The following is a 24570-nucleotide window of genomic DNA, read 5'->3' as shown; positions in this document are numbered from 1 at the left end:
AATTACAGTGAGTTCTCAGAGTTCACCAACAAACTCTGGGAGAAAAACGGGCTGCAATTCCACGAAATTATTGATGGGATAAATTTCTGGCTAGATCAGTCCTCCAAGCCTCAGTGGATGCAGCAGATAAAGCCTCCTGCTCAGTGGCTACTTGTGTAGGCATGAGGTGGGGATTGTGGCTCCATTCCTCTGGATTTCCCAAACAGGTCAACTCCACTGTGGAGGATCTGCCCTTCTGAGGAAAGTAACCCATTCAGTGAAAAGACAGAGAAGGACTATATTTCCTCAAGGACTCAAGAGCAACCCTTCTGCTCGCTGGATATCTATACCCGTGCACCATGGAGGAAATACGCTACTGTATAAACAATGACCAACCCCTAAGCCGCTCCACCACTGGAGGTCATACGAGCGAAAGAGAATGCAACATTCAAAGCATGATCTTCCCACCTTCATTGTTCTTCCAGACCCATCTTCTTACCAAGAAATCGTTTTGACAGAGATTTTGAGAGCTGCAAACCCGTTTTTTCTGCCACATGTACTGGTTGAGGTCTCCTCCTGTATCTCGTTTGGTGGTCACATATCTTGTTTTATCCAGGCTTGGCACCTGGACATTGGGCAGATGGGCTCTGGAGATAATCATCCCCAATTACACAACAGCATTCCTCTCTCTCCCCCTTCCAACATCCCCCTTTCCATCCCTTTTCTGGGACCTCTCTCATGAGAGGGTGCTCAGACAGAAGTAGACTCCTTGCTCCATCTGTGAGCTGTGGAGTCAGTACCTCTTCAGCACAGGGGAAGAGGATTTTACTTACGATATTTCCTCGTCCCCAAGAAGAAAGGAGGCTGGACGCCCATCTGAGATCTCAGAGAAATGAATGTCTTTTATCTGCTACCTGGGGTTCAGAATGATCACCCTGGCCTTTGAAATCCTGTCATTGAACCAGGGGGATGGGTTCACAGCTCTTGATTCAAAGGATGCTTATTTCCAAATAGACATCCACCCTGTGCACAGGAAATTCCTGAGAATCGCTGAAGGCCTAGACCAGTAGTTGTCAACCTTTTCATTTGTGGACCCTTAAAAATTTTTGGAGTGGAGGTATGGACCTCTTTGGAAATCTATTGTCTGTATATAGAGATGAATTCTATTCAGTCAGTTTCCAGTCTAAGTCTTTCGTGGAGCCCTTAGACGTGGTCGGGGTCCAGAGACCACAGGTTGAGAACCACTGGCCTAGACTCTTACCATGACAGAGTTTCACTTTGGCCTCTTGACGGAACTGAGGGTATTCACAAAAGGTGTTAGTGGGAGCCCATTTCCACCATCAGGGCTTCTCCATATTCCCCTACCTTGGTAATGGATTGCCCACAGTGACGTCCTATCAAGAATGATGGGAAACAGCTCTGTCCCTCCTCAGACTCCTACGTTTGTTAGAGCATCAAGTAAACATAAGAGTCCATTTTAGTTACTGATCTGTCAAAAAAAAATGAAAGAAAGAAAAAGATCCTCAGTGGATGGGGCAGACTAAGTATTTGGTGTGACTACTCCTTGGCCTGGTCTACACCTAAAACTTAGGTTGACCTAGCTATGTTGCCCAAGTGTGTGGAAAAATTCACACCTCCTGTGAAACATAGTTACACCAACCTAAGTTCGGGTGTGGATACTGATAGGCTGATGGTAGAATTATGCTGTCAACCGAGTTATTGCCTCTCAGGGCACGTTTACACTACAAAATTTTGCTGATGCAAGCTACTTCAGCATAAAGCCACCGCACTTTAGTCTATCACTTGTGCACGTGCATACTTGGCTCCTTGGGTTGGCGCTGCGTGTAGTCACCAGAAGTGCTTTTGTCGATGCATAGGGTGGTGCACCATGGGTAGGTATCCCAGTGTGCAACTCACCCGCTTCCAGTGGGAAGTTTTTGGCAATGCATGGTGGGGCATTAATGAGCCACACAGAGGTGGCTGGGGCTGTGGGGTCAAGTTCCCATCATGCAACTTTCTTCATCCCATAATGCCATCCCTGTTCCATAATGTTGGCCCCTATTTTGAAAATCCCACAGACCTGTGCAGCCCTCTTTGCTGTGCACCATCTGTAAACGAAGCATGGATCCTGCACAGCTTGCACTGTTACCATGAGCATTGCAAGCTCGACACACAATCCTCTGGTATTCGCAGAGCCACAAGCAGAGCTGTGAGGAACATAACGATTTCCTGAAGCACAGATTTCTGTGGGACACAGCGAGAACCAATTCAAGCTGGTTGTTGGCCTTCCCAGAGCAGCAGCAGATGGTGGAGTGCCGCTCCCAGGCCTGAGAAACGAGCACTGCCTGATGGGATGGCATTGTAATGCAGGCTTGGGATGACGAGCAGTGGCACAAGGCCAGATGCCTGAATCTGTGTGTGCTGAGCCCTCAGCCCTTTAGTGCAGGGACATGCAGAATAAGAGCTGCACTGACAGTGGAGTGGCTAGTGGCGATTGCACTTTGGAAACTTGGAATGCCGGATTGCTACTGGTCAGTGGGAAACCATTTTGGAGTTGGAAGATCCAGTATGGGAGCTGTTGTCATGCAAGTGTTCAGGCCCATTAATCATCTACTGTTACGCAGGACTGTGACTGTCAGCCATGTGCAGGATGTAGTGGATGGATTTGCAGGAATGGTGGAGCAATAGATGGCATGCATATCGCTATTTTGGCTCAAGAGCACCTTGCCGCAGAACACATCAAAAGAAGGGATTGTTTTGCTGTGGTTATACAAGCGTTGGTGGATCACCAGGGATGCTTCACTTGACATCCGTGTTGGCTGGTCAGGAAAAATGCATGATGCTCACACTTTAAGAACACAGGACTGTTCAGAAAGCTACAAGCAGGTATTTTCTTTCCTGATTGGCAGAATACCATTGGCAATGTTGAAATGCCAGTAGTGATCCTGGGGGACCCAGCCAAGCCCTTGCTCCTCTGGCAAACCACCATGAAGCCATACACAGGCCACCTCGAAGCACCAAGGAAAAATTCAGCTACCAGCTCAGCAGGTGCAGAATGACAGTTGAATGTGCTTTTATTAGTTGGAAGGGTCGCTGGCGTTTGTTTACTCACAAGATTAGATCTCAGGGAGAAAATATCCCAATGGTTATAGCTGCCCGCTGTGTCCTGCAGAATATCTGTGAAGCAAAAGGGGAAAAGACACCGCCGGGGTGGAGATGGAGTGGCTGTCTGCTGAGTTTGAGCATCCAGAGTCAAGAACTATTACAGCTCAGGGAGGCTTTGAAAGAGCACTTTAACTGTGAGTCACAGTAATGTGTTATGGTGAACTGTCCTATACCTGGCCCTACGGTTGAGGGTGTGTTAGGTGTTGTGTGGTGCCTGGTGTACGTCTAGGAGTATAACACTGTCAATGCACCTATTAATTTTGTGGTGCTTGCTGTACATTTATGATTACTACACTGTGTTTGTCACGGATCCTCTTGAGTTGTGGCACCCTGTAAAATATGTAGTTGGTGCTTTTACTACCACTGGGCTTTCAGCAGCATATGTTGGGAGCTAATAAAGATTAATTATTTCCCAAACAATAGAGTTTTATTGAGTAATGAAAACACTTCTAAAAATCTGTGCAAGTTAAAAGCAAATACATTTAAAAACTTTACGAATGCATGGTATAGAGGTTAAGAAGAGTGAAGAAGATTCATATCCATTTTAGTTACGCTGGCCTATGAGAGCCACAGTTGATTTTTTTTATGTATGTGAAGCTGTAGTTGTCCTTAATGTCCCCTGGTGTGGAGTGGCAGGAGTAGGGGATGCAGCCCTTGATGCCACATGGAATGATGAAGGGAGATGCTATAATGAAGTTCTTCATAGGCTGCAAAGGGAGGGAAGCCTGTGATTGTTGAACCTGTAAGTCCACAAGCATCTGCAGCATCTGCTTGTGCTGCTGGAGAACCCCTCATTATGTCCTGGTGCATCTCCCTCTACTTTTCCTGTGCCTTTCTTCTGTCTGCTCTGTGCTTCTCCATACAGTCTGCAGTATTCATTCTCCAGGACCTCCGGTTATGGTCAGATGCAGCACTGGCTTGCATGATGTCACTGAACATGTCACCCTGAGTCCTCTTCTTTCTCCTCCTTATCTGGCTCAAGCTTTCCATGGGTGTGGAGGGGGAGACCCTCAAGGCTGCAACGGCAGCAGCTGCAGAAACAACACACAGAGGAACCATTCTCTGTATCATCACAATGAAAAGTGAAAGTTAAGATTCAGAACTCCCTTCCCTTGGTCCCCTGAAGTTTCATACAAGACGTGCGTATTTACACTTGTTTCGGAGTGTTTGTGTACAGAGCCGTTCACAGCACCAGCCATGATGAATATGGCCTGTGGGGATGGGAAATGAGGAGGAAATTGCTCAGTTGCATGAAACTCTGAGTACAAGGTAATGGCATTGAATATTGGCACCGTTTTCCACAGGCAGAGATGATATTAGCTGATATCTCACTCCTGAGGGTAACAAAGGCACAGAGAGCCCATCTGCTGCTGGGATCTTGAAGCCACCCGGCCAGTATGCTGCTAGCCTGCTTATTGCAATGTGCCTGCCGAAGTTGTCGCCGACTGGCACGGGAACGTGTCCTGCCATGGAGGAAGAAATAAGGTCACCATCTCTAGAAACCTTCAGGAGAGGATTGCAGAGTACCTCCATGAAAGTTTCATCGAGATCTCTCAGAAAAATGTAAGGGACATCCCGGTGCCCATAAACAAACTGCTCTGCGTGCCCCTTCTTCCCCCCCCCCCCCAACTCCGATAGTAACTCTGTCTCTCTTTGTGTTCCGCTACCTCGTCTAGTATGAGTCGATTAGTGAAAACTCAATAGCTGTGTCCTGTAAATTGGGGGTGCCATCACTGTAATGGGGAAATACATTTACACGTTTACCTGAGGTTCCTTTCCCTGCATTGGGCTCGGCTGGGTTTGATTGCCAGGACTGACTGGACTGCAGAGGAGTTTAAAATAGGTCTTGGCTTGCAGCATAGTTGGACCCTCCAGTTGCATGTTCCCCTGTCCTTGTGCTCTTCCTCCTCCTCCTCCTTGTCCTCGCTGTTCACACTGGAAGCCTGTGACTTGAGCTCCTCAGAGGTATCCCCGGTGCTGTGGGGGGCAGTGGTGAGGGCTCCGCCAAGCATGGCATGCAGCTCTCTGTAAAAGTGGCAGCTCAGTGGCTTGGCACCGGGTTGACTGTTGGCCTCCTTCTGATAGGCCTGCCGCAGCTCCTTTGCTTTCATGTGGCACTGTTGCTGATCCCTGTCGTACCCTCTTGTCCTGCATCCCCCGTGCAATCTGCTCATAGATTTCCATGATTCTTTGGCTGGTCCGTACCTCTGCTTGCACAGCCTCTTCTCCTCACAAGCCCAGGAGATCCAGCACCTCCCGTGTACTCCAGGCTGGAGATGCAGCCAGTGGGCTAGTTTGCTTTATTATATTCACTGCTACTGTAGCTCAGTGGGCTAGCTTGCCTTCATTATATTCTGCTTTGCATTATATTCAGCTGTAATGCAAGTAACCCACCAGCCTGCATCCTGTAAGACATTAGTGTCAGCAAGTTAGCATAAGGTTTAAGACCGGTAATCTTTGAACAGATAAACGGCCCAGCGGAAAAATGCCAGGTATTTGGGGAGCTGAAAGTAGAGTTTAAGGGTAAGTTCTGACCACAAGTAAATAATTCAACCACAGAAGTGTCCTGGCAATGAACTGAAGTACATGAGATACATTTAAGGCTAGCCTGCTTTCTTGCCTATATATATATTTTTTTCTTATAAGTTTCTTATAGGTTTGATGATGTATTTTATGTATAATAGGTTTATATAAGGGTATATTTTGGCTGTAACACAAGGGACCTGCAGGCCACATCTTGTATGGTGGGCTAAGGCAAAGTTAGCATACATATGTTTGGGACCTTTCACATAGAGAAATGGAGCTAAAGCGTAAGGTCTGTGTCTGACTGCGACCTTTAACATAGAGGATGCGTTAAAGCAGGCTGGCATAGGGGCTTTCCTAAGTTCATATCCTTTTAAACTTAACAGGTACATCACAACTTGGAAAGAACCAAAATAATCAGTTTGGACAGAAATAACAAATGTGATGCCTAACCACAAAAGGGCCAAAGTAACGAATTAACGTATATAATAAATTAGATCATTGATATACTCACCTATAGAAAAAAGACACTCCAACATTAGTGTGGTGAGGAAATACAAATAAGGTGAAGGGAAAAATCACCTACTGAATATGCATTGAACATCATGGTGTCAGCGTAACATATTACCAAAGTGGCATCCCAGCCTAGGGGCAGGGGAAAGAGAGGTGTAGTCCTTGGGAGGTGCCAGGATGATGGCCACTGGTGATGAAGGGGAAGGTGATGGTGATGAGGCAGATGATGGCTAACATTTCAGGTTCTTTTACAGGAGATGGTGTGAGTATATGGGTGTTGTAAATGTACTTTCTGTAGTATCTCTATCTTACTGAGTTGGGGTGTTTGTGACTGTGCTAAATGTTTTAATAAACTATATTTGTAAATATAAGAGTTCCTATGTTGTGAGTGTTGCAACTGTGTGCGCATCAGGGTTCCCAACTATATAATAATTTAAATACTGGGCCTGATCTTGGGGCAAGAACCTGTCAACCCTCAAAGTGATAACTGGGGATTCTTAAGTAATCAGTATAATTAATACATAATCTAAGCCCTGGTCTACACTAGGACTTTAGGTCGAATTTAGCAACGTTAAATTGATTTAAACCTGCACCCGTCCACACAGTGAAGCCCTTTATTTCGACTTAAAGGGCTCTTAAAATCGATTTCCTTACTCCACCCCTGACAAGTGGATTAGCGCTTAAATCGACGTTCCCAGCTCGAATTTGGGGTACTGTGGACACAATTCGATGGTATTGGCCTCCGGGAGCTATCCCAGAGTGCTCCATTCTGACCGCTCTGGACAGCACTCTCAACTCAGATGCACTGGCCAGGTAGACAGGAAAAGAACCGCGAACTTTTGAATCTCATTTCCTGTTTGGCCAGCGTGGCAAGCTGCAGGTGACCATGCAGAGCTCATCAGCACAGGTGACCATGATGGAGTCCCAGAATCGCAAAAGAGCTCCAGCATGGACCGAACGGGAGGTACGGGATCTGATCGCTGTTTGGGGAGAGGAATCCGTGCTATCAGAACTCCGTTCCAGTTTTCGAAATGCCAAAACCTTTGTGAAAATCTCCCAGGGCATGAAGGACAGAGGCCATAACAGGGACCCGAAGCAGTGCCGCGTGAAACTGAAGGAGCTGAGGCAAGCCTACCAGAAAACCAGAGAGGCGAACAGCCGCTCTGGGTCAGAGCCCCAAACATGCCGCTTCTATGATGAGCTGCATGCCATTTTAGGGGGTTCAGCCACCACTACCCCAGCCGTGTTGTTTGACTCCTTCAATGGAGATGGAGGCAATACGGAAGCAGGTTTTGGGGACGAAGAAGATGATGATGAGGAGGAGGTTGTAGATAGCTCACAGCAAGCAAGCGGAGAAACCGGTTTTCCCGACAGCCAGGAACTGTTTCTCACCCTAGACCTGGAGCCAGTACCCCCCGAACCCACCCAAGGCTGCCTCCTGGACCCAGCAGGCGGAGAAGGGACCTCTGGTGAGTGTACCTTTTAAAATGCTATACATGGTTTAAAAGCAAGCATGTGAAAGGATTACTTTGCCCTGGCATTTGCGGTTCTCCTAGATGTAGTCCTAAAGCCTTTGCAAAAGGTTTCTGGGGAGGGCAGCCTTATTTCGTCCTTCATGGTAGGACACTTTATCACTCCAGGCCAGTAACACATACTCGGGAATCACTGTAGAACAAAGCATTGCAGTGTATGTTTGCTGGCATTCAACCAAAATCCGTTCTTTCTCTCTCTGTGTTATCCTCAGGAGAGTGAGATATAATTCATGGTCACCTGGTTGAAATAGGGTGCTTTTCTTCAGGGACACTCAGTATAGCCCATTCCTGCTGGGCTGTTTGCCTGTGGCTGAACAGAAATGTTCCCCGCTGTTAGCCACAGGGAGGGGGGAAGGTTGAGGGGGTAGTCACGCGGTGGGAGGAGGCAAAATGCGACCTTGTAACGAAAGCACATGTGCTATGTATGTAATGTTAACAGCAAGGTTTACCCTGAAAGAGTGTAGCGACTGTTTTATAAAATGTGTCTTTTTAAATACAGCTGTCCCTTTTTTTTTCTCCACCAGCTGCATGTGTTTCAATGATCACAGGATCTTCTCCTTCCCAGAGGCTAGTGAAGCTTAGAAAGAAAAAAAAACGCACTCGCGATGAAATGTTCTCCGAGCTCATGCTGTCCTCCCACACTGACAGAGCACAGACGAATGCGTGGAGGCAAATAATGTCAGAGTGCAGGAAAGCACAAAATGACCGGGAGGAGAGGTGGAGGGCTGAAGAGAGTAAGTGGCGAGCTGAAGACAGGGCTGAAGCTCAAATGTGGCGGCAGCGTGATGAGAGGAGGCAGGATTCAATGCTGAGGCTGCTGCAGGACCAAACCAGAATGCTCCAGTGTATGGTTGAGCTGCAGCTGGAGCACAGACTGCCACTGCTGCCCCTCTGTAACCAACCGCCCTCCTCCCCAAGTTCCATAGCCTCCACACCCAGACGCCCAAGAACGCGGTGGGGGGGCCTCCGGCCAACCAGCCACTCCACAACAGAGGATTGCCCAAAAAAAAGAAGGCTGTCATTTAATAAATTTTAAAGTTGTAAACTTTTAAAGTGCTGTGCTTAAAGTGCTGTGTGGCATTTTCCTTCCCTCCTCCACCACCCCTCCTGGGATACCTTGGTAGTCATCTCCCTATTTGTGTGATGAATGAATAACGAATGCATGACTGTGAAGCAGCAATGACTTTATTGCCTCTGCAAGCGGTGATTAAAGGGAGGAGGGGAGGGTGGTTAGCTTACAGGGAAGTAGAGTGAACCAAGGGGCGGGGGGTTTCATCAAGGAGAAACAAACAGAACTTTCACACTGTAGCCTGGCCAGTCATGAAACTGGTTTTCAAAGCTTCTCTGATGCGTACCGCGCCCTCCTGAGCTCTTCTAACCGCCCTGGTGTCTGGCTGCGCGTAACCAGCAGCCAGGCGATTTGCCTCAACCTCCCACCCCGCCATAAACGTTTCCCCCTTACTCTCACAGATATTGTGGAGCACACAGCAAGCAGTAATAACAGTGGGAATATTGGTTTCGCTGAGGTCTAAGCGAGTCAGTAAACTGCGCCAGCGCGCCTTTAAACGTCCAAATGCACATTCTACCACCATTCTGCACTTGCTCAGCCTGTAGTTGAACAGCTCCTGACCACTGTCCAGGCTGCCTGTGTATGGCTTCATGAGCCATGGCATTAAGGGGTAGGCTGGGTCCCCAAGGATACATATAGGCATTTCAACATCCCCAACAGTTATTTTCTGGTCTGGGAAGAAAGTCCCTTCCTGCAGCTTTTGAAACAGACCAGAGTTCCTGAAGATGCGAGCGTCATGCACCTTTACCGGCCATCCCACGTTGATGTTGGTGAAACGTCCCTTGTGATCCACCAGAGCTTGCAGCACTATCGAAAAGTACCCCTTGCGGTTTATGTACTCGCCGGCTTGGTGCTCTGGTGCCAAGATAGGGATATGGGTTCCGTCTATAGCCCCACCACAGTTAGGGAATCCCATTGCAGCAAAGCCATCCACTATGACCTGCACATTTCCCAGGGTCACTACCCTTGATATCAGCAGATCTTTGATTGCGTGAGCTACTTGCATCACAGCAGCCCCCACAGTAGATTTGCCCACTCCAAATTGATTCCCAACTGACCGGTAGCTGTCTGGCGTTGCAAGCTTCCACAGGGCTATCGCCACTCGCTTCTCAACTGTGAGGGCTGCTCTCATCCTGGTATTCATGCGCTTCAGGGCAGGGGAAAGCAAGTCACAAAGTTCCATGAAAGTGCCCTTACGCATGCGAAAGTTTCGCAGCCACTGGGAATCGTCCCAGACCTGCAACACTATGCGGTCCCACCAGTCTGTGCTTGTTTCCCGAGCCCAGAATCGGCGTTCCACAGCATGAACCTGCCCCATTAGCACCATGATGCATGCATTGGCAGGGCCCATGCTTTCAGAGAAATCTGTGTCCATGTCCTGATCACTCACGGGACCGCGCTGACGTCGCCTCCTCGCCCGGTATCGCGTTGCCATGTTCTGGTGCTGCATATACTGCTGGATAATGCGTGTGGTGGTTGATGTGCTCCTAATTGCCAAAATGAGCTCAGCGGCCTCCATGCTTGCCTTGGTATGGCGTCCGCACAGAAAAAAGGCGCGGAACGATTGTCTGCCGTTGCTCTGACGGAGGGAGGGGCGACTGACGACACGGCTTACAGGGTTGGCTTCAGGGAGCTAAAATCAACAAAGGGTGTGCCTGTACATCAAGGAGTATTTCAGGCAGGACTGCACGGAGGGTTCCAATAAGAAATGGTGCACCAAAGTTATCGTTGTTATTGGAACAAGGAGGTTAGCCTGGCCCCTGATTGATACATGGCTAGATTAACCTCGCTGCGCCTTCTCTGTGACTGACTGCAGTGTGATCTAGACAGGGGAGGAGGAAAATGAGTACAAAACAAATCTGGTCTATTTCTTGTTCTGACCCACTCCATCTATCCTTTACATCTTTGGCTGGCAGCAGACAAAAAAGGCGCGAAATGATTGTCTGCCCTTGCTTTCACGGGGGGAGGGAGGGTGGGAACGGGGTCCTGACGATATGTACCCAGAACCACCCGCGACAATGTTTTAGCCCCATCAGGCATTGGGATATCAACCCAGAATTCCAATGGGCAGCGGAGACTGCGGGAACTGTGGGATAGCTACCCACAGTGCAACGCTCTGGAAGTCGACGCTTGCCTCGGTACTGTGGAAGCGCTCCGCCGAGTAAATGCACTTAATGCACTTAGAGCATTTTCTGTGGGGACACACACACTCGAATATATAAAACCGATTTCAAAAAAACCGACTTCTATAAATTCGACCTAATTTCGTAGTGTAGACAGACATACCCTAAGATAAGGCAACAGAGTGTAATTGGAGCGTGTAGCTGGTAGGGTTAGCCGAGAAGTTGCACACAGCAATGGAGAGCTCTAGGTGTTCTTGCCAAGATGAACAACCAAGAAAAGGCATTTCAGAAATTTGCAGGATTTTAAAAGGGGGAGGGGTTTCCAGTCTCCGCGACCCCTGGGCAGCAGAAGTCACAATTGTGACCGAAGCAGCCAGTCAGGCATTGTGGGACAGCTGCTGGATTACTGTTAGAGTTGACATAGGTAATACAGTGTCTACATTCATGCTGTGTCAACCTCAGTACATTGATCCTGGCTCAACAGTGCTCCGGGAGGTGGTGGTACTAGGTTGGCGTTGGTATCAGTGGGAGGCAAATTTAGGTGTAGACGCGTGGCACAACCGGATGGATGCAAGGCTATGGGAAACCCCCTTCGGTTGCTGTAGCAAGTGTTTACATTACCACACTGCGGGGGCCCAGCCGCAGCACAGGAGCTGTGACGCTGGAGCATAGGCAAGCCCCTGGCTTCTCCAGATGCAGTACCATCTCCGCGAGGTACTGCAGGAGCCAGTCTGTCAAAGTGAGCACCTCAATAATTTTCAGGTAAACGCTGTTTTCAAATGTAAACAGCTGCCCTTTAGGACGGTAAAGGGTACTCTTGCCAGTTCGGGCAGACAGACACAATTTCCATTTCGACTTGCAGACCGATTCCAGTGCCAAATTTGCATCCCTAATTTTGCAGTGCGTTTGGAAATTTGGACCTAAAAGCTGCTTTCGAAGGGTGACACTGTATGGAAGGGAAGGACGGGCTCCAGACTAGGGAGATGCTTTGGCGTGTGTGTGTCAGCATTCCTGTCATGCATGCGTATTTGGTCCTGTAATCAGGCCAGCTGCCTCCGCTGCACTCCCTCGCGGCCTACGGTCACAGTGCAGGACACGTGCCTCAGTTTCCCCAGCAGTTTATGGGCTGTTCATATACACTTCACTTTCACTGTTTCTTGGTCATTGGTTGCTGATATAATATAAATATAAAATAAATTGTAGACACAACTAAGACGCCAAAACAAATTCCATCTAGAAGTCCACACAATCCAGGGTTTCTCTTCATCCTCCCAGGCCGCCTCAGTCTCTCCTAGGCCTCCCTGCCTGGAGAGCTTTCCTCAGACTCTGTCACAACTTCCTGAGCTATTTGTTCCTTCGCCATAACCCCCTGACTCTTTTATACTAGACTCACCTGATTCCTCCAGGATGGACACATCCTGTAGTCAGGATTGGCTTAGGTCCAGGCTCTCCAGAAACTCTTTCCTTTCCCCCACTCCCAGAGATAACATGACAGTGCACCTGTCCTCTAAGGAACAGTAGTTCTTGATAGTCTCAGTTCAAGTGGAATGTTGTTCAGTGTTTTGAAGGAGTTTTATCATAGCAAGTAGTAACGCTTCCAGCGATAAAACTCATGGCTGAGTTTAATTTATTGAGTTACTGTTTTTGTGAGTCCGAAAGAACCTTTGGCCTTTCCTTTCCCATATTCGTAGTTTAAGTTTTAGAAAGCAGGAGGATGTGGAAGCTTGCCAGTGTTAATGAGATTTGGTTTTTGTTTTAGTTTGGGAAGTCTGCAAGGCAGTTCATGGAAAAATCATGTTTCATCAGTGTGAGCATTAACTAATCTGCATCATTTAGGTATTACTGATTACTACACAGCTGTAAGTATTCAAATTATAGAAATATCAACAACCTTGTGATGCATAATTTTGATATTTCTAATGAGCACATACTGCTGTTTTCATCCTCTTATGATTTTTATTTTCATGTGAAGTGGTTTTAGGTCAACATGAGTAATATTTTCTACTGAAAAGCAGTCTGAGTACATGGCATAAGGTGTGTTGGTTATCGAGGTAAGTTTTGCATAGTAGTTCCTTGTATTAATTTTTTTCTCTTTAATGAAGTAATCAGGTTTCTTTCTTGAGTTAACTACATTGTTGTTTTTGGCTGGTAGGGCAAAATAGATATTTCATTTTTCTCTATATATGGCAGTGGAACATTGCAAGAAGGCTCTCATCACAACACACGGTGACTAATTTAGCTAAGGAGGTACATATTGTTTGAAGTGTTATAGAATATTGTAAGGCACATTTTAAACGCTTCTGCTGCCTCGTTATGTATATATTTCTGGTTTTTGTTTGGGAACAAAAATGTTTGTTTTATGCCAGTGTTTTAATACCTTACACTCCTGCTTCTCCCAAGCCCTGAGTTTATAATGGTGTGTGCTTTGTGAATATTTGTATGGCTGATCTGTTGCTATTCACTCAGCCTTATTTCTTATTAGACTGAATAGTGCAAATGGCATCTCTCTTCCTGCACGGATTGCTTTGCTATCTGTGTGGCTGCTGCTGTTTTGAAGTCAGTGAGCATTTGCCTTTTGACTTGAATAGGAGGAGGACTGTGCTCTGTATTTGGGATCTGATTTTAAACCAAACCAATATTCATGTTACTTTTTTTTTTATTTGGGGAAAGCAAAAGAGTAATCAGGTAATTAATCTTGCAGAAGGAAGAAAAGACTTTATCTTGGCTTAGAGGTCCCTTTTGTAAAATAGGCCTTTCGGTGTATTTCCTTCATGTATCGTTGATTTGAGAGAGATAGGGCCCAGGTCTGCAAACATTTACACACAGGCATAACTGTACTTGTGTGAGTAGTTTCATTGACAACAATGGAACTACTCACAGGCATTAAGTTGGCTCTGTGTTTGTAGAGTCAAACCCACAGTCAGCTACATTAGTGGCCATATTCTATCATCAGCCATTGGCTTCACTGGGAGTCGCACATGCATATGAGGGTAGAACTGGGCCCATAGTTGGCCAACAGAGCTATATGCTGTTTTCTCGGTGGCTTGGCTCATTTGTTTCCCTGTGACAGAAAAAAAAATTAATAATTTCTCCATTATGATACTATTAACGGGCTACTGGCAAATACTTTTAACATCTCCCCTTCCCCCGCGATTTCTATTTGTACAATTCCACCCCTGCAGTTTGTCCTTTTCTCTTTTGAAAGGTCACCTCTCCGACTGGCGGGAGGTTACTAGTGGAGTTCCTCAGGGATTAGTCTTGAGACCAGTCTTATTTAAGATTTTTATTAATGACCTTGGCACAAGTGGGAGTGTGCTAGTAAAATTTGTGGGTGATACAAAGCTAGGAGGTATTGCCAATATGGAGGAGGACTGGAATATTATACAAGAAGATCTGGATGAGCTTGAAAACTGGAGTAATAGAAATGGGATGAAATATAATAGTGTAAAGTGCTAGGTCATGCACTTAAGGACTAACAACAAGAATTTTTGCTATAAGCTGGGGAATTATCAGTTGGAAGCAACAGAGGGGGAGAAAGACCTGGATGTATAGGTTGATCACAGGATAACTATAAACCACTAGTGTGATGTGGCTACGAAAAAGGCTAATGCAATCCTTGGGTGCATCAGGCCAGATATTTCCAGTAGAACCAGGAAAGTGTTAGTACCATTATACAAGGCACTGGTGAGACCTCATCTGGAATACTGTGTGCAATTCTGGTCTCCCATGTTTAAGAAAGACAAATTCAAATTGGAACAGGTGCAGAGAAGGGCTACTAGCATGATCAGAGGAATGGAAAACCAGTTTTTTGAAAGGAGACTCAATTAACTTGGCTTGTTTAGCCTAACCAAAAGAAGGCTGAGGAGGAGATATGCTAGCCCTCTCTAAATATATCAGAGGGATAAATACCAGGGAGAGAGAGGAGTTATTTACATTAAGCACCAATGTTGACACAAGAACAAATGGGTATAAACTGGCCCTCAACAAGGTTGGGTTTGAAATTAGATGAAGGTTTCTAACCATCAGAGCAAAGTTCTGGAACAGTCTTCCAGGGGGAGGAGTGGGGGGCAAAAAAACCCAAAACTAATTGGCTTCAAGACTGAGCTTGATACATTTATGGAGGGGATGATATGATGAGATTACCTACTATGGCATGTAGCTAGTAGCAATTATCCCCAATGGCCGGTGGTGGGACACTAGATGGGGAGGGCTGTGAGTTATAGTGAATTCTTTCTTGGGGGTCTGGCTGCTGGGTCTTTCCAAAATGCACATGGTCCAACTGACTGCCATATTTGGGATCAGGGAGGAATTTTCCCTTGGGTCAAATTGGCAGAGACTCTGGGGTTTTTTCGCCTTCGTCTGCATCATGGGGCATGGGTCACGTGCAGGTTTAAACTGGAGTAAATGGTGAATTCTCTCTACTTTGAAGTCTTTAAATCATGGTCTGAGGACTTCTGTAACTCAGCTAGAGGTTCAGGGTCTATTACAGGAGCGGGCAGCTGAGGTTCTGTGGTCTGCAATGTGCAGGAGGTCAGATTAGATGATCGTGATGGTCCATTCTGGCCTTAAAGTCTACGAGTCCATGAAAGGTTTGTTTCCCTGTGTTTATCAGGAACATGAGCCAATATATCTGTGCTGTTTTCCCTGGAATGTCATCAGTGATGAGAACGCATCTGTTGGAATAGGATTTGTTTGTTAATCTGTGCGCCCTATATTGTGGCTGCAGTGGGTTCCATGTAAACAGCGGTTTATCCAATTTACTCTGGGGCATATTGGTTTTGGTTTGGTCCACCCTTAACCCCAAGTACACTCTCAAAACAGCATGGTGAAGGGAACAGGAGAAATTGCTTCCTCTTTCTATCTACTACTCCGAGATGATCTTTTTTTTTTTTTAAAGTGTTTTGTTTGCAACGTTGGTTTGCTGTCCTTGTTTGTGAGACTCTGCCCATTCCATTGCTCTCTGCTTAGTAAGCCAAATCTTTGTTGTACAGATGCATCCATCTATAAGGAAAAGCTTTGTAGAAGCAGAGAACGAAGTTGCCTAGCTTAGCAAGACTGTCGGGCTCATGGCATCAGTGACCATGGAGGCTGTGGAATGGTACCAGTTGAAGCCCTTTCTAAAACCTTGTTCTTTTTAGCACCTTGTTGCCAGCTACACACAAGTTGGGGAGGCAAATTTTGGTCTTTATTTGACTTTTTTATTGTTTACTAGCAACGGTTCCTGAAATAGTATTATCGGACATGTTAAAATACCAGCCAGGTGGTAACTCAAGAAGAAAGATATGTATTTTTCTCTCTCGTTTTGTTTTCTAAAGGTATTTATAATTCAGAGGGTGTTCACTACTAGACTGCAACCATTTTAAAGTATGTCAGTTTTGGGACCTAAACCTAAACTTTCTGTAAATGAGGTCAAGTCACATTGTGATGCAACACGTGATTACAAAACCGTGGTGTAATATATCTCCATTGAGTTCATACTTGGATTTCTGTAGTGTCTGTGTGTACTTATAGACCTTGGGCCAGATCTTCAGCTGATGTAAATTGTCATGGCACCATTGACTTCAATAAAACAACAATTTACACCAGCTGAGTATCTGGCCTCTGGGTTCTAGCCACCTATCTGCTTAAATATGTAGTTTAGTTTTGCTGTCATAGCCTTCTTAATATTCCTCTGCTCTTAATAATAACAGTTGTCCATGCTCCAGTCACTTACAATGATAAAATCTTCCAGATGAGTCAATTTTTTTGCTAAAGTCATTGAAAAGCAGTAGTACTTAGTGCAGTCCTGTTTGCTATTTGTTGTTCAGTTTACTCTTGAAAATGTCTTTCCATCTTCAAGTTGTTGAGGGTAAAGCTTTAAAATAAAACATCAGACCAGTAGCATTATGGAAAGGGCCACCAAAATACTCCAAGAGAACTTGCTTCAATATGGAAAAAATACCCTTTCAACTGCACACCCCTACTTGTTTACCTGCCACCTCACACTGGAACCCAACAGGATATCATTAAACAATTACAATCCATACTCAATGGGGACCACATCCTGAAAGAAATCTTTCCTGAACCCCCTCTTCTAGTCTTCAAACAACCCCCCCAACTCACCAAGCTCATCATCAAAAGCAGACTCCCCACAGATCAGGACACACCAACCCAAAGCAGCATCAGACCCTGCCACAACAACAGAAAACCTGCAGACATACCTCCACTGCTACAATGATCAGTACCCCCCCACAACACACCTTTCAAGATCCATGGTTTCTTCCACTGCCATGACCCCAGTTGGCACGACCAAAGAGGGTCTCATACCAGTGCCTGGTCTCGCGCGTGTGTGTGTGAGAGAGAGAGAGATCCCTGCGAATGTTATTTATCATTCACGAAATACGGGGTACTTCATACAGTGCACTGACTGCTCCAATAACAACTATGTGGGTGAAATGAGACAATCTCTATGCTCTCAAATGAACTCTCACAAAAATGATAAAAGACAAAAACATCCTATCACCCATGGGCATGATCACCCTCTGCCTGACCTCTCAGTCCCCATCTTCAAAGGAAACCTGCACAAAACCTTCAAAAGACAAGTCTGGGATCTTAAATTCATTACTCTGCTAGACACTACAAATTGTGGACTCCATAGAGATGCTGGATTTATGGCTCATTACAAAGTCTATAACCTATTAACCCTACTTTCTCCTACCACCACCAAGATGTTAATTGGCCACTTCACCTGAAAAGGTCTCTTACAACATTTGTTAACTACTTATGCTTAACAATTTGTTCCATCTTTCCCAGACCTGAAGTAGAGCTCTCTGTAAGGTTGAAAGTTTCTCATTTACCAACAAAAGTTGGTACAATAAAGGACATTACTTCACCTACTTTGTCTCTCTAATAACATGGCTACAACACTGCAAACAAGTATTATTAGTCTTAAGTGCTAGAAGAACAGTACTTGAGCTCTCATGATGCCCCTATGCTTTGCCCTCTCTTATTATAAAACTGGAGCTTTGGAGAAGAGCTATGATTGCCATTAAGCTTTTCAACCTTATGATCAATCATTAGGGTTCTCGAGAATTAACTTCACTGATGACACTCTGTAGTATACTGGCTTTCTGGTCAGATGTTATATTTTAGATTATTTTAAGATTTATTATATATAGTTTTAATAAATTGATAGAATAGTTTTAGCAACTTGTACCTGAGAAATACCAGATTAAATATTTACTGGAGCCAAAAGAGACTGTTCATCGCATAAAGTATATTGATAATGTAGTGGATATTTGCAGATACTTTGAACATTGTTTTCCGTTAAATTGGCATTGTCTTAACCAACAAGCTATCTACAGCTTAGTAAAATTGTGTTAACTAGGGCTGTCGATTAATTGCAGTTAACTCATGCAATTAACTAAAAAAAATTAATCCTGATTAATTGCAGTTAAACAATAGAATACCAATTGAAGTGTATTAAATATTTGTGGATGTTTTCTACGTTTTCAAATATATTGATTTCAATTACAACACAGAATACAAAGTGTACAGTATTAACTTTATATTATTTTTATTGCAAATATTTGCACTGTAAAAATGATAAAAAAATATTGATCAATTCACCTCATACAAGTTCTGTAGTGCAATCTCTTCATCATGAAAGTGCAACTTACAAATGAAGGGGTTTTTGTTACATAACTACACTCAAAACCACACTGATGTAAAACTTTAGAGCCTACAAGTCCACGCAGTCCTACTTCTTGTTCAGCCAATCGCTAAGAGAAACAAGTTTGTTTACATTTATGGGAGATAATGCTGCCTGTTTTTTAATTACAGTGTTGCCTGAAAATGAGAATAGGTGTTTCACATGGCACCGTTGTAGCTGGCGTCGCAAGATATTTATGTGCCAGATGCTCTAAAGATTCATATGTCTCTTCAGGCTTCGGCCATCGTTCCAGAGGACGTGTGTCCATGCTGATGATGCTTGTTAAAAAAATAATGCGTTAATTACATTTGTGGCTGAACACCTTGAGGGAGAATTGTATGTCTCCTGCTCTGTTTTACCTGTATTCTGCCATATATTTCATGTTATAGCAGCCTTGGATGATGACCCAGCACGTGTTGTTCATTTTAAGAACACTTTCACTACACATATGACAAAATGCAAAGAAGATCCCAATGGGAAATTTCGAAAGATAGCTACAGCACTCAAACCAAGATTTAAGAAGATGAAGTTCCTTCCAAAATCTGAGAGGTGTGGCGCATGCTTTCAGAAGTCTTAAAAAGCAACATTCCAATGCAGAAACTACCGAACCCGAACCACCAAAAAAAGAAAGTCAACCTTCTGCTGGTGGCATCTGACTCAGATGATGAAAATGAACATGCTTTGGATCATTATCGAGCAGAAGCCTCCATCAGCATGGATGCATGTCCTCTGGAATGGTGGTTGAAGCATCAGGGGACATCTCAATCTTTAGCGCATGCAAGTATTTGTTTTAATTATTGAAACAATTGAAAAGTGTTCCCTTATGCAAGTAGTAAACAAGCAAAATAAGAGAATAGAAACATTTACTGAAACACAAAATTGAGTCTATGTAACGAACACATCTCCATGACAGTGTGCAAAAACACATGTTTTTTCCTCTTGATACACCTCTACCCCGATATAACACGGTCCTTGGGAGCCAAAAAATCTTACCACCTTATAGTGAAACTGCGTTACATCGGGGTAGAGGGATTAGAGTTTACGAAGAAATAATGTGCTTTGAAATTTTACTAGGAAAGGTATTTGTGTTCCTATAGGATAAAAATGTTTGCAAACTTGCGAACTAAATCATTTTTGTTCGTAGGGGCAGAGGGTCTTGGGCCGGGGGTGCGGGAGGGAGGCAGGAGCTCAGCGAAGCAATGGCAGCGGCACCGAACTGCACAGCCCAGCGGGACACGTAGCGCCGCCAGGCCAGGGCGCGGGAGGCGCAGAGCCGGGCCGGGGCTGCAGCACGGGCCCGCTCCCTCTGGTCGCAGTACACCTGGGCTGGGGCATGAACTTCCAGCCAGGAGCCGCCCCCTGGGTTGTCACAGCCTGGCCGAGCCCTGCCGCGCTGCCCCTGCACGTCTGAATCGACCCCTGTTCTCCTCCCCCCCCCATGGCCCTATTATCCAACCCCTCGGCCCCAGCCCGGCACCCTTAACACGCCGCTCAGAGCAGCGTGTCGGAGCCAGACACGCTGACGCCCTGATCCGCCGGAACGTGCAACCCCTCCCCCCAGAGCACTGTGTTACCATGTGTTGTATCTGAATTTGCATTATATCAGACCACTTTATATAGATTCATAGATATTAAGGTCAGAAGGGACCATTATGATCATCTAGTCTGACCTCCTGCACAACGCAGGCCGCAGAATCTCACCCACCCACTCCTGCGAAAAACCTCTCACCAATGTCTGAGCTATTGAAGTCCTCAAATTGTGGTTTAAAGACTTCAAGGAGCAGAGAATCCTCCAGCAAGTGACCCGTGCCCCATGCTACAGAGAATTCCTTACAAAATTCCTTCCCGATCCCAAATATGGCGATCAGCTAAACCCTGAGCATATGGGCAAGATTCACAGCACGCTACCGAAGAAAGAATTCTCTGTAGTAACTCAGATCCCACCCCATCTAACATCCCATCACAGGCCACTGAGCCTATTTACCGTGAATATTTAAAGATCAATTAATTGCCAAAATCATGTTATCCCATCATACCATCTCCTCCATAAATTTATCGAGTTTAATCTTAAAGCCAGATGGGTCTTTTGCCCCCACTGCTTCCCTTGGAAGGCCATTCCAAAACTTCACTCCTCTGATGGTTAGAAACCTTCGTCTAATTTCAAGTCTAAACTTCCCAATGACCAGTTTATATCCATTTGTTCTTGTGTCCATATTGGTACTGAGCTTAAATAATTCCTCTCCCTCTCCGGTATTTATCCCTCTGATATATTTATAGAGAACAATCACATCTCCCTTCCACCTTCTTTTAGTTAGGCTAAACAAGCCAAGCTCCTTGAGTCTCCTTTCATAAGACAGGTTTTCCATTCCTCGCTTCATGCTAGTAGCCCTTCTCTGTACCTGCTCCAGTTTTGAATTCATCCTTCTTAAACGTGGGAGACTAGAATTGCACACAGTATTCCAGGTGAGGTCTCGCCAGTGCCTTGTATAATGGTACTAAAACCTCCTTGTCTCTACTGGAAATACCTCGCCTGATGCATCCCAAGACTGCATTAGCTTTTTTCATGGCCACATCACATTGGCAGCTCATAGTCATCCTGTGGTCAACCAATACTCCAAGGTCCTTCTCCTCCTCCGTTACTTCTAATTGATGCGTCCCCAGCTTATAACTAAAATTCTTGTTGTTAATCCTGAAACATCGGGGTAGAGGTATACTTTAAAATATGCCTTCTGAAAGTATATTAATGTTCTTTTTACTGATACAGGTATTTTAATGATACATAATTTGAAGATCTCCGCATAATATTATTTACAGGGAAATAAGGATATAACCATAAGTGTTTTTGATGAGAAAAGGGCAAGATTTCGTCATTCTAAAGGTTACAGAATAATGAACTTTCAGCAGTGACACAGTAATCTATTCAGTCTTTGTACAGCATATTTTTTTATCAACTGTTGCAGCTCAGCTTTCTTTCTGAAGCCTTGAAAATGAATAATATGTTGTATTTCTTGTAGAAGACAGTCACTTGCACAAAAGGAGAACGGCACTAAAATGAATAATTTGAGGTAGCAATTTATAGGCGGGTCTCAGGAATATGAGACAGCGGAACAAAAATTATTACTGCCTGCGGAAACAAAAAAGGGTTCGGTGCAATATTTAATTTCAGATTTCTCTTGTTGCAACAAGGAAGCATGCAGTGATTAAATGTCACTGATTTCACTTTCTATTCACTCTGTCTGAGGACAACACTATAGATCAGGACTTGAAGAACCTATCAGTCACTTACCAGCCAGATGACTAAATTTAGTAGCGAGAGGACAGTATGGAAGGTGTTGGGGGAATACAAGCAACATCCTAGTGAGGAGTCCAACTTCTATCCCACCCCATCTGCTAGGAAAGGATGTTGACTTTTCTACCCGGGTGCTACCCAGCTCTGGTTAGAAGCTCCATCTTTTCTATTAGCCCACCCCTCCCCACTCTTAGGTGTCTGACAAATGTGAAATCCTCTCTCATTCACACCTCACCTCTCTCTCTAGCTGTTGAAAGGGAATAGGAGCTTTCTTTTCCTCTCATCCTGCCAGCCCACAGTCTCCTGACAGGGTTGGTGGGCCTTCTACACCCCAGCCTCCTGGCTGCTGCTGGATCAGGAGGGGCCGTTTTCTGCTCTAGTCTTCTCCCAGCATCCTGACCTCTGCAAGGGCAGGGGTGGGTCTCTGCTGCTCACCAATAGTTCAGAGCACTGGATTGTGTGCTGGGTACACAATCCCGCCCTCCCATCTCAGCTCTCCTGGCTCCCAGGGGCATGGACTCTCCTAGCCTGCAAAAGCAGCCCAGTGTAGTTAGCAGCAAACAATGAACGCACTCCCACTTCCTTATTAGTTCCAAGCTCCTTGCAGGCATGTCTTTCCTGGCTGACTCCTTCTTCTATATTCCTGTTCCAGCCACATTCTCTCCCATCTGGTTTCTCCTGCTATGAGCTCAAGCCCACCAAGCTTTCCCTGTTCATTGGCCTAGTAAGGTTTTCTTTTCTTCCCTATTCGATTATTTCCTGGCAGTAGCCTAGTTCTCCACTCTCCCAGCAGGTCTTGATTATCCAGCATTACCCAGTAACTGAATGGCTGGAATGAACTCTGTGTGATTCTGTATCCTTCTAGCAGCCTCCTCGCTCCCAGGAGAGGTGTGTAATTGTCCGTCCCCTCCTCCTGGCAGCGGAAAGCTGCATGTTCTCCGCTGCGTTCCCCACGCTCTGTTTTTTCCAACCTCTTTTCACACAAATAGCTGCAGTCTTGGTGTCTATTGCTCAGAGTTTCCCTACATAACAGCAGAGCAAAACCAACACAATCCTTGTCAGTTTCACTGTTGCCCATTGGGCTGTGACTAACAGCCTCGAAACTAACCTGGTAAGAGAGTGGTGCATTCAGTCACACTTGGAAGATAATCCCTGCAATTGCAGTGTCTGGAAATGTAATTGATTAGAAAAATACAAGTTTTAATTCTGAAGACACCAGTGGGTTTGGTTCCTCTTTAAACACCAGGGAATGGTTCCTACTTGCCACTGGTGAGTGGATTGTTCAGGCCCTGGTTCAGATTGTTTACAGGGGAATAGATGTGTATATGGCGAATGGAGTTTATTGCTGATAATCGTAGCTAACATTTTAAAATCATCTTATGTGCTGAAGGCATGACTGTATGGAGAAACAACATTGTACACCCTAATCTACTTACTTTTTCCTGAAACGTCTTAGGTATCGATGATAACATGAAGTTTCCAAAAGGCCTGTCAACATGGGCGGCGCATGGACCTCCCCCCCCCACTTTTGGAAGGCTAGCCCCTGTCCCGCCCCTTCCGCACAAGGCCCCGCTCCAACTCCGCTCTCCTGCTCTTGCCCGCCAGAGGAGCTGTCCCGACCCCTGGCCCGCCCGCCCTGGCCCGTTGGCCCACCCCGATCGTTGGGATGCCCAAGCCATCCTGAGCCCCGACTGGCCAGAGGCTCTAAGCCCCGCCACGGCCCAGCCCTGGTGGGGAGCGTTAGTGGAGGCTTGGGGAGGCTTAGCACCAAGTCTGTCAAGGTGTCGTAACATGGTCAGTAGGATTTCTAAAATGGAGACAGTATCAGGACATTGAGAATTTGTTTAGTAGGGCATGATTATGTTGCTATAGTCAAGATTTTAAGTAGCTGTAGTGCATATATAGCACATATTAATTGTTATGGGCCATGCTCTGTCATGCTCATTTGTATAAACAAGCACAGTAGCATATGAATAGTGCAAGAAGTACACTCAGTAAAGCCGTTGGGTGGTATTTTCTCTGCTAACAACACACCTTGAGCTGTCAGAGGAAGCAGGGTGCTTGGCCTCAAAACCACACAGGAGACAAATGTGTGGAGTGAGGCAGCGAAGCCTACAGAGGGGAAAAAAACAGCCCAGTATAGTAGGGTTGGCTGATTGGGAGCATCTGAACCTGCTGCCCGGGCTCAAAGGGGGAACAAGATCAGTAGTGGCAGTGATTCCTTAAAAAAAGAAAAGGAGGACTTGTGGCACCTTAGAGACTAACCAATTTATTTGAGCGTAAGCTTTCATGAGCTACAGCTCACTTCATCGGATGCATACTGTGGAAATGATTCCTTTGGCAGTCAGACTGACCAGACCAGCTCGAGTGGATCAGATCCTCAGCTGGTGTAGCCTGCGTTAGCATGCGGGTTGGACGTGGTTCTGTGTCCTTCTGGCTGTGTCCAGCACGACCTCTTTCCAATCCCTAAATTGCCTCTACTACTAAAAGGGAATTGTTGGCCCAGGAAGGCTGTAGGCAGCATCAGTACATTCAAGGAAAAGAGTTGGTTTCATAGTCATCTGTATCTTCTGCCTGATCCAGCTCACCCATTTTCCTATTAATTATGTGGCAAAATGGTTGAGTCCCCTGCTCATATTTACAAATTCTTGCCAGTTCTGCTTGGCATTCAGGCAGTGGCTTTGGCT

At 45.6% G+C, this 24570-nt stretch overlaps 2 protein-coding genes across 17 annotated transcripts in view; both read left to right on the top strand.

Moving 5' to 3' along the window:
* PLCB4 (phospholipase C beta 4) overlaps positions 1-24570 on the top strand; it is a 325436-nt gene that overhangs the window by 57040 nt on the left and 243826 nt on the right. The gene's annotated exons all lie outside the window — the stretch shown is intronic.
* LOC140908856 (uncharacterized) lies at positions 7094-8748 on the top strand. The gene is made up of 2 exons (XM_073336760.1): positions 7094-7649; positions 8237-8748. Exons 1-2 carry the CDS (start codon positions 7094-7096, stop codon positions 8746-8748), a joined length of 1068 nt encoding a protein of 355 aa, XP_073192861.1.

Source organism: Lepidochelys kempii, chromosome 3 (assembly GCF_965140265.1).
Source record: "Lepidochelys kempii isolate rLepKem1 chromosome 3, rLepKem1.hap2, whole genome shotgun sequence".
Lineage (NCBI taxonomy): Eukaryota > Metazoa > Chordata > Testudines > Cheloniidae > Lepidochelys > Lepidochelys kempii.
This window is presented reverse-complemented; position numbering and strand designations above follow the sequence as displayed.

Bases quoted from the DNA above. Each gene is read 5' to 3' on its own strand.
- LOC140908856 (XM_073336760.1), top strand. From the start codon at position 7,094: ATGATGGAGTCCCAGAATCGCAAAAGAGCTCCAGCATGGACCGAACGG. The intron at 7,650-8,236 runs GTGAGTGTACCT...TTTCTCCACCAG, and splicing joins AGGCGGAGAAGGGACCTCTG to CTGCATGTGTTTCAATGATC.